The sequence below is a fragment of the Sardina pilchardus genome, chromosome 12 (genome assembly GCF_963854185.1).
Source record: "Sardina pilchardus chromosome 12, fSarPil1.1, whole genome shotgun sequence".
In the NCBI taxonomy this organism is placed as follows: Eukaryota; Metazoa; Chordata; class Actinopteri; order Clupeiformes; family Clupeidae; genus Sardina; species Sardina pilchardus.
In genome coordinates, this window is record NC_085005.1 from 15,590,226 (window position 1) to 15,600,909 (window position 10,684).

At 41.0% G+C, this 10,684-nt stretch overlaps 2 protein-coding genes across 2 annotated transcripts; both read right to left on the reverse strand.

Annotated features, from left to right (window-relative positions):
* Nucleotides 1–1,288: 1,288 nt before the first annotated feature.
* LOC134097361 (toll-like receptor 5) lies at nt 1,289–5,801 on the reverse strand. The gene is made up of 2 exons (XM_062550241.1): nt 5,686–5,801; nt 1,289–4,983 (listed from the first exon to the last, which is right to left on the reverse strand). Exons 1-2 carry the CDS (start codon nt 5,748–5,750, stop codon nt 2,328–2,330), a joined length of 2,721 nt encoding a protein of 906 aa, XP_062406225.1. The 5' UTR covers nt 5,751–5,801; the 3' UTR covers nt 1,289–2,327.
* Nucleotides 5,802–6,190: 389 nt separating this feature from the next.
* LOC134097362 (toll-like receptor 5) lies at nt 6,191–9,185 on the reverse strand. The gene is made up of 2 exons (XM_062550242.1): nt 9,075–9,185; nt 6,191–8,777 (listed from the first exon to the last, which is right to left on the reverse strand). Coding segments are annotated over exons 1-2 (1,968 nt in total). The 5' UTR covers nt 9,077–9,185; the 3' UTR covers nt 6,191–6,811.
* Between the last annotated feature and the right edge of the window lie 1,499 nt (nt 9,186–10,684).

Consider the following 10,684-nt stretch of genomic DNA (forward strand, 5'->3'; position numbering starts at 1 on the left):
TGCACCATCACTACACCCGTAACACCTGCACTAGAAAAAAACGTTGGAAGCACATCCACAATTACTGGACGAAGGCCTTGGATAATATTAGCTAGTTGGCTACTCTTAATGTTCATGTAACTGACCTAAAGCCAAATCCTACCTTAAGCTTAACCAATTATATTATTGGATGTAAACCTCAATCACACTCCTACAATTAACTCTCTCAAAACCTGCGCCATACTGTCCAATCTATGTCTACAATAGACAAAATAAACAGATCATAAATCTCTGCTGAAGACATTCCCTATTTTGAATACTCAGTCTCTCTCTATCTCTCTCTCTCTCTTTGCCTGACGGTATGAATGTCTATGTAGACTCATCAGATCTCCTTACACCCCTCGTAATGAGCGGGTTTCTCCAGTCAGAGAACCATTGCCAGTAGTGTTTGGAAAACATCACTGAATCCTCACTCAGTCAGTTTCTGTATATTTTCCCCTTCCCGGTGGTGAATTTGTAAAGGGGAGGAGTTGTGGGTTCACATTTTTATATTATTTTTTAGGGGGGTGGCTGGGTATTGACACACTAACAGGATGCAGACAGGAAATGAGCCCAAATGTCACCTGGAGGTCAGTGTTAAGCAAATGATGGAGCGTGTACTGGCACAGACATTCATACTAGTGCTTTTTTTTTTTTTTTTTTTACAAGGATAAGCCACTCTGAAAAGAATTGCATGGTAAATACACCATACGATATGACTGAGCTTGGAAATACATGCATTCATACCATAAAAAGGGCCTCTTTGATTGAAGAGATCTCCACAGGAAATTAGCAAAGAAAGCTCCAAGGGGTCATCTATTCATGCAGCAAATATTCCACCCGCTGGCATCTTAAGGTAAACATTTTGAAGTATTCTCAAAAAGCATGTATCTCACAAACACAGAAGCACATTATTGTCATAAGGTAGGCCTATGCCTCATGCCAAAAATCTTAAGAAGAATGTCAATATCACTTTATCTTTATTTTGCGACAGGGGGAGCTCTGGAGAACTACTGTATTTATTTTAGTACTGGTTCAATATTCCTCGTTCAATATTGATCGTGATTGTGTTTTCCTGGACATTTCAGGTGTGGCTATTGGGAAGACGTCATCTGTGTGTCTTTAATCATGTATCTGTACGGAAATGAATGCCAGGAGTCTGTTTACCATACAAATATCTGAAAGACTGATAAAAATTAATGAATGTATAGTTCCACTAGAGTACACAGGCTGTACACAGTTTGGTAACATTCATTGCATCAATACAATAGCGAATGCAAATATTTATTTAAAAAAAAACAAAAAAAAAAACACAACTTTAAGGACAACTTCCTCTGGATCATGCCTGTCATTAACAACACTGATCTGTGTTCTCTCTGAAAACGAATTTCCCCTTTATGACATCCTGTTTTGTAACGTGTGGTCTCCAATGAGGAACGTGTGAAAGTGAGATAATGGGAAGCTCTGATTTGAAAATACTAACAGTTGCACAAGATGTGTTATGAAAGGAGCAAAAAAAAAAAAAAGAGAGAAATTACAAATCACCAACGAATATCATCATGGCTCAAGACAACTAAAGGATTCTTACGAAATTCTGCTTTTGAAATATATTATTCTACGGGGTTCAAACATGACCACATAGTTTTATTTATTAATGTACTTTTGGTTGAAAAACTGCACACAAAGCTTATAGTACCCTCTAGTGGTGGAAAAAACAGAACAAACTTGAGTATTCTTTCAATCCGTGGGAAAGAATATGATCTCCTGGGCATATGAGATTCATTATTCTGAAAAGACAAAGGTCATTTTAAAAAAGGAGAAAGGCTTGCTTCCACACGTTATGCATCAAAATCAATATATAAAAAATAACATCTCAAGGCAACAAAAGTACAAAAAAAGAACCACATTCTGAACACACTGAAGCAAACTGAGAGTGAGAATATTTGTGCAGTATAATTGGCAAGGTCTGTGAATGGATGGGCCTTTTCTTATTCAGCCATTTCCTTACAGATTCTCAAAGCAGAGGACTGGTAGTAGATCTGGGTAACCACGCTCCCATTGCTTTGGCACAAGTATCTAAATCAGGCCCTTGATTGATATACAGTACCTTGGTACTTTGCAATACAACCTTAACCAGCAGCCTGTTGCTGGCTGTCATTCAAACAAGAAAAACTTTTGACAAACACCAGCTATGCCAGAAAAGATCCATGGCATTTCAGGGCCTCTAGAGTTCGATAATCTGTGCCATGCTGGAAGGTTTGAGTTTGTGGGATGTACCGCCATTAAAAAAAACTACGCAAAAAAAGGTATCAAATCCCGACTTGTCTGACTACATTTAACTCAATCTCTGGTCCATCATTTTGTCTCTTGGGGCATTTGACCTTTGAGTCCTTAAATATCTTCACTATGAGCCTGTCAAAGAACCACTCTCTGTCCTGGTAGTCGTCCGGCCACTGAAGGTATTCTCGATTCTTTACGAATGTTCTGACTGGCTCGTACTTCATCAGTCGGAAAGGGGGTATACTACCAACGATGACCATGACCAAAACGTCTTTGAGTTCCTCCAGCATCCTCCCCTGGGCCAGCATGAAGGCCTCTAGGCACCAGCCGTCCTTCAGGAACTCCTTAGACACCACACACAGTGTCTTCCGGCTGCCCCATATGGCACTCCTGATGTTGGTTAGGTGATCCTCGCCCGGGATAAAGTCCCGCGCCTCGAAGCAACAGCGCAGCTGATTGTGCTCGGCGAACTGCGAGTCCAATCTCTGCAGCAGAGCTGACTCCACCCAGACAAAGTCTTTCTCTGCAAAGCATAGATAGACGTCGTACTGGAGGTTGTCGAGTTCCGGTGGAACCTGGGGCTGTCCCTGGATGATTCTCATCTTCAGCTTCTTGTAAAGGGTGAAGGCGTGCCCCCGGAATCGGGCAAAGCCGATCGTGCCAAGGGTGAGGGTCACGAGGAACGTGGAACAGCTTACGAACAGGATGAACTGCAGCGCCTGCACCAGCTGCTCGTCATCCTCCTCGCACTGGTCAGATGTGAAGTTGGAGAGGGCCACGCCTCGCAGCTCCCTGGGAAACTCGCACTGCAGGTCTGAGAGCTTGGTCTCAAACTCGACAGTGGTGTTGCTGGCCCAAGCCTGAAAGTCCCTCAGGTAACAGTCACAGTAGAAACGGTTCACTTTCAGGTCGACAGCGACGAGGGAGCGAAACACCTCTGGGTCTGGACTACTGAGGAGGTTGTAGGAAAAATCCAGAAACTTGAGGCTCAACGGGAATACGTCCCGTTTAAGATGTGTCAGAGAGTTATGTGACAGGTCCAAATAATTAAGAGATGTTAGGCCTTTAAAAATGCCCTCTGGTAGGGACTCCAGTAGATTAAAACTAAGGTACAAATTCTGTACTTTATTGAGATGGTCAAATAAATCTAGGCACAGCCTACTCCCCCATATAAACTGCAAAGCACTGTTGCGCAAATCCAGAACAGTCAATCTGTTACTAGATGGTATTGAATCGTTTGAATTATGGGCACAATATGAAAAGAAGTTATCACTGAAATTGAGTGCTACAACATTGGGAAAGGTAGCTAGTATGATGTACAAGTCTTCCATATTCCTGAGGCGGTTTTTATTTACCTTGAGTGTGGTTACACTGCTTGCAACATCCCCTAGTTTGTATAACAAATCGATTTTGTTGTCATCCAGGTGCAGCTCTTGCAGATTCGGCAAGCGTGCAAAGGTATAGACTGACGTGAGGGAGTTTCCTGTGAGATCCAATGCAAGCAGACTGGACAACTCTGAAAATGACTCATGCTGAACTACACCAATGTGATTATTTGTCAAATCTAGCAATATTAGGTTGGGCATATTCTGGAAAGTGTGTCTGTAAATTTCTCCTATGAGATTATTGGAGAGGTTAAGCCTCTGCAAATGTGTAAGTCCAACAAATGCACCCTTCTCAAACTGATTAATTTTATTGTCTGCCAAAGACATGCTCACCACATCAGATAATGATCTGAACACAGCCCACTTTAAAATGTTGATATAGTTGTTGGACAAATCGATGATTTTAATGCCACTGGATTTTAGAGGCTCAAAGGTGAATCTGTCTGGATCCTTGAAGTTGTTGAATCCATATCCTGGACCCATATTATTTGAACTGAAAATAAGATGGTTGATCTTTGTGCCTTTAATTGCAGAAAAGAACTGTGTTGCTCTTTCAGTTCCGAGTCCATTATTAGATAAATCAAGGGTGTCAAACGATATGTTCTTAAAGGGGTTTCCACAGTTTGTCCAGTTGAAATCTGACGGATTCATGTAAGCAAGATCGACAGTGGTGGATAATTTTAGATTTTGAAAATGTTTATCCTGAAAGGCAACTAAATCAGTCTCACATATAGGTTTCATTCGATTAATGGAGAGATCTAAATCACTAAGACTTGTCATATTTCTGAAGAACATAGCTGGCGTGAATTGCTTTATCTTGTTACCAAAGAGATTCAGCTCCTGAAGAGACAGCAGAGGCCGCAGATAGTTGCCTGAAAGAATGCGCTCATCAAGGCCACAGTGCAACAGAACAAGAGTCCGGAGATTTGACAGGCCCTGAAATGCATCCGTCTCAATGTGCATTCCCCTGTTGTCCCCCAAGTGAAGAAACGTTAGGTTGTACAACCCTCTGAAAGCATTGTTCTGGATGACGAGACGTCCGACACGCTGTGATCCAAGGTCGAGATAGACAAGGTACTCCAGGCCTATGAAAGACTCTTCACTGAGATGATGAATGTAGTTTAAACTGAGGTCCAAGTGGGTAATACTGGGGGGCAGTGGGGGCACCTGCGCCAGACGCTTTCCACTACAGTACGCCAAGTTATGTACTATTATGCACTGCTGTGAGCAGTTTGCCATTAGAAGACAGATAAGAAGCCCAAGTGATAAGATGGTTATTCCTGGTGTTCCGGTAGTCATCCTAGAATAAAATATAAGTCAGAATGATGTGAAATTGTCAGGTAGTGTTGCCACTTTCTCAAACATTGCACAACACAGTGCCCACTGCCCATGCAGGGCCAATAATGCTGAGAATATATTGCATTGAGTTCTTAGACCATCCCAGGGTAGAAAATTATATATAATTTGAAAGAGACAAGAAGAATGCTAAAGGCTATTTTTACATCTAAGCATCCTCCATTTGTAGTAATGGCTATAACATCGCTATTGCTGTTTGCTGTTCAACAACAGTTAAATGTTACATGCGTGCTTCCGGGAGAGCGTAACCTAAACTTCCAACAAACACAGAGTAGGCTAATCAGACTGAGCGAATAATCTATTAGGCTAGACCTTGTCTTCATCGCAAGATGTAATATGTCAATAATATCTCTTCTGTTGCTGAATGAGGAGCGGGCAAATATCAAGAACGTCGTAGCCTATGACTGAGGTAGCAAATACGAAAGATATAATCCACTTTTGGGAGCATTCTCTGCACATTGATGTTAAAAGCGTCCTGTCAGAAACCCCTGTCAGAACAGAAAACATCTTCGATAAGAGAGTCAAATTTGTTCTTCGCATTCATCCTCATTTCATACGGACAACGTTTGACAACGCCACTACTGTTATTTCACGCCACTAAACTTCACAGATTAAATTCAACACACTATATCGACACATAGCCTACCTGAAAGATGTTTTTCCCGGATTGGGTTTTAGAGAATTCCAGGGTGCCTTGACTCTCTCCGCCATGTAACGCCACTAAGGACGATTAAGCTTCTTCGGCCATCTGAACCCAGCAACTCTCCTCCTCTGGGGTGTAGTAATTGCCCATGTGTAAACACCACCGACTTTTTGAGCAATAGCCCATGGGCCCCCCCGCATTTTCTGTCTTAAGTTTCAAGTACTGTTTACAACATGCAGGTCTTCCAAAAGGTGTGGAGACCTGCGAAAACTTTAGTTCCGAAGTTGAACAGTACAGTGGTCCCCCATGAGTCTTATACATATTTAACAAGGTGTGTGTGTGTCTGTGTGTGTGTGTGTGTGTGTGTGTGTGTGTGTGTGTGTGTGTGTGTGTGTGTGTGTGTGTACTACTTCTAATAATAAAAATATAATAATACAAATCCCCATGGAGCCTTGAAAAGACATTCGCTCCTTTAATAACTATTGTGCAATAGCTTGCCAAAAGATGCTGCAATTTCATGGTTTTATTTATTAATGGCACTAGTCTTTAATTTACAGATACTACCATCTAGTGGTAGGCACAAGCACTCAAATGAAATGCTTAAAATACATCAGTAGGCATGTTATGCTGTTACAATACATCCTTTCATAAACATATACAGTATATACAGTAGTTATGTCATATATATCATATAGGTAAACATCCTTTCACATAACATACAATTACTACACCTTTCCAAAGTTTTAAAATTCCATAATAATAATAATAATAATAATATATCTTTCTGCATGTTATAATGTATTTATTCTCAACAAAATATGTGTTTTGGAAGGGTAGATTAGGCCCTACATGTACATAATATATACAAAACATTAATAATCAATAAATAGTTGTTAGACATTGTGCTTTTCCTCTGGTTATGATTGTCTTTGTCTTTAATATCACCAGTATTAACTTGCCTGACCTGACTCTCCATTTGCCAGGACATACAAAAAATACTTCATATTTATTTTGCACTTCTTGCTTATTATTTTGACTTCCTGCAGTATAGTCTTTGAGGTAATTCTGTACCTTAAAGCAGGACTAACAGCTCAGACTGAGTCAGTGTCCTCTAAAGCCATATCCTGCTTCAGGCACAGTTGCACTGTCGCTGACACTGGTCACATGAGTCGGTGGTGAAGGCTGAGATTGCAACACCTCGCTGCGCTTTGGGGAACTCGCAGTACAGTTGCGAAATCGGAGTCAACAAAGTTACTTTGGTCTGTTTCGCCCAAGCATGAAAAGCCCGCAGGTCACAGTCACAGAAGAAGCGGTTCTTTTTCAGGTCAACAACACTGAGAGAACGAAAGAGTCCCGGATCCGGACTACTGAGGAAGTTGTCAGAGAGGTCCAGCAGTTTCAGGCTCCCTGGAAATATGTTCTCTGGAAGATAGGTTAGAGAGTTGTGGGATAAATCCAAACTGTAGAGAGATGACAGGCCTTTGAATAGTCCATCTGGTAGGGACTCTAGTAAATTAAAACTTAAAGACAGAAATGACAGTTCACTGAGGTGATCAAATAAATGCAGGCAATATCTTCTTCCCCATATCAACTGCAAAGCATTGTTTTGCAGATGAAGTTCTCTCATCTTGTTACTAGATGGTATTGAACTCTTTGAACTATTGGAACAGAAGGATATTAAGTTGTCCCCAATACTGATTTGTGTAACATTGGGGAAGTTAGCCAATATGGTGAATAAATCCTCCATATTGTCCAGTCTGTTTTTATTGAGAGAGACTGTGGCCGCACTGTTCACTGTAATCTGCAGTCCATGCACTGATGTAATTCTGTTATCATCCAGGTGCAGCTCTTGCAGACTGGGCAGAGGGGAGAGATTGTACACCGACGACAAGGCATTTCCTGTGAGATTTAAAAAGAGTAGATCTGAAAGCCCAGAGAAGGAATGATATTGAAGCACACCAATATTGTTTTGTGACAAATCTAGAATTCTTAAATTGGGCAGGTTCATGAATGTATTGGAATAAATTTCTCCTAAGAGGTTATAAGAGAGGTTTAGCGTTTGCAAATTTGTCAGGCTAAAAAATGCATTTTTCTCTATCAAGTTTATCTTATTGCTTGTCATTGTTATGCTTGTCAGATCAGCCAACGGTGTGAAAACAGATTCCTTTATAACATTGATGAAGTTTTTGGACAGGTCAATGGATTTAATTCCACTGAATTGTAGAGGTTCAAATGTGAGTCTGTCTGGATCCTTGATGTTACTGGTCCCAAACCCTGAACCCATGATATTTGAACGGAGAATTAGATGGTTGATCCTGGTGCCCAGAATAGCAGAGAAAAACAATTTTGCTTTATTGGTGCTCAGTCCCATAAGTGATAAATCGAGAGTGTCAAATGACATGTTCTTAAAAGGGTTTCCACATTTTGTCCAGTTAAAAGTCCACGTATTCATGTCAGTCAGGTGAACAGAGGACAGACTGAGCCGCCTGAAGTGTTTACCTTGAAAGGCAACTAAATCGGTCTCACACATAGATTTCATTCGGTTAATGGAGAGATCTAAAACACTAAGATTTGTCATATTTGTGAAGAACATAGCTGGCGTGAATTGCTTTATCTTGTTACCAAAGAGATTCAGCTCCTGAAGCGACAGCAGAGGCCGCAGATAGTTGCCTGAAAGAATGCGCTCATCAAGGCCACTGTGCAACAGAACCAGAGTCCGGAGGTTTGACAGGCCCTGAAATGCATCCATCTCAATGTGCATTCCCCTGTTGTCCCCCAAGTGAAGAAACGTTAGGTTGTACAACCCTCTGAAAGCATTGTTCTGGATGACGAGACGTCTGACACGCTGTGATCCAAGGTCGAGATGGACAAGGTACTCCAGGCCTATGAAAGACTCTTCACTGAGATGATGAATGTAGTTTAAACTGAGGTCCAGATGGGTAATATTAAGGGGCAGTGGTGGCACCTTTACTAGAGATCTTCCACTGCAGTACGCCCAGTTATTTTCTATTCTGCATTGCTGTGTGCAATTTGCCATTAGAAGGCTGATCGAAATCCCAAGTAATAAGATGGTTATTGGCCTTCCGGTGTTCATCCTGAAATAAAAAAGATGTTAGAATGGTGTTATGTTGTGCCATAAGAGTTGTATGTAAACAGTTCTATATGTAGGCAAAACAATACAAATACAATACAATACAAAACAATAGATAGCACCCCTAACAACTGTTTGAACATTTGTTTAAATTGTTAAATTGAAATAAGGCTATAACTCTACAATTGAATACATTTAAAATAGTCTACTGTATATCTGCTGTTCTATGTAATAACAATTTTTCCAGTGTGTATCTAGTGTGCATGTATCTCTCTGTGTTAGTTTCCCATGAGACACTCACATTCTCTCGGGTGGATCCAGTGTTGCGCTTTAACACTCTCGCTGAAGTTACGTGGCTTTTTATGCTTGCAAGGAGCAGCCAACAGATATCTCAGTGTACTTGTGACACAACAGAGGAATTTCCCAGCCAAAAAAAATCTGTGGTGGGTTTTCTTTCTTTTTCTTTTTCTTTTTCTTTTTGTGTGTGTGTGTGTGTGTGTGTGTGTGGGGGGGGGGGTTATCTAAATATTTACTGCCGCCAGAGGCTTGTATTATGCAATGCTACAACTACAAGGTAAAAGGTAAAAGTTACAACATAGAGAGCGTAATGCACAATGTAATGCACAATGTTCAATTATTTGTCCTCTGACGATGACAAACAACCAATGGGCTCTAACCATCATTCCATCAGTGCTCAAAATCAGATTTAATTCTTAGGTCTGTTTTGACCCCCTGCACCCCCCTCAGGTCAGTGCACAGGCAGTGCTGGGTCTGGTTAGGCTAATGACATTATGAGGTGAATCTGTATTTTTATGTGTTTGTGTGTTTGTGTTGTGTGTGTGTGTGTGTGTGTGTGTGTGTGTGTGTGTGTGTGTGTGTGTGTGTGTGTGTGTGTGTGTGTGTGTGTGTGTGTGTGTGTGTGTGTGTGTGTGTGTGTGTGTGTGTGTTTGGTGTTCTGTATTTGGAGATTCACTATAAAAGGGGTTCTCTCTCTCTCTCTCTTTGTAGGCACTCTTTGCCACTATTCCTCATTTCCTTTTGAGGCAGTACAGTAAATGTTTAGATTACCCCCCATCCCAAACCCATCACAGGGGTTATTGTGGCTGGGAAATTCCTCTATTGTGTCACAACAAGTACATTGAGATATCTGTTGGCTGCTCCTTGTCAACATAAATAGCCACGTCAGTTCAGTGAGAGTGTCAAAGCGGAACACAGCGTCCATCTGCACACTGTGCAGTCTCGAACTTGGCTCGGATGTAGATGAGTTTGGTGTTGAGTGTGATAGAAGCTAGCTGGTCCATAGCTGTGCAATAGGCTTACGTATGTGTGTGTTAGATAACCCCCCCCCCCCCCCCCCCATGTCAGTATGACAAAAAAAAAACCCTGAAAACAATCAGCGCTATCTAGATTCTAGAAGATTCTAGATCTAGAAGTTACTACTGTACTGCCAACAACTATAACAGCAAGGCAGCTACAGTGATATACTATGGAGGGCATGCTTTTAAATATGCTCCCAAAGTGTAGCACTGTAGCTTCCTGGCTGCGCTAGCCGTTGGCAGAGATGGGCAAAAATACATCAAAATTGATTTTAAAATAAAATATCATATAGACTTATTTTAAGTTAATCAAAAATAAATTACAAAAATGACATAGCTATACCATGTATCAAAATAAAATACTAAACTAAAAATACACTTTTTAAAAGGAGCATGATATTACATTGCAAACCTTATCTATCTATCTATTTAATCTATTCCTTCATCACTACACTGACTTTGTTGATTAAATGGATAGTGTCTGAGAGCAACAGCTTTTCTCTGGCTACGAGACATGCCATAACCTGTAAGCAATCAACAGATCAATATGCTGACCTGCCTGTTGCATCTCAAAGTATAAATCTTGTATCAGATA

Bases quoted from the DNA above. Each gene is read 5' to 3' on its own strand.
- LOC134097361 (XM_062550241.1), bottom strand. From the start codon at position 5,750: ATGGCGGAGAGAGTCAAGGCACCCTGGAATTCTCTAAAACCCAATCCG. The intron at 4,984-5,685 runs GTAGGCTATGTG...ATTTTATTCTAG, and splicing joins CCGGGAAAAACATCTTTCAG to GATGACTACCGGAACACCAG.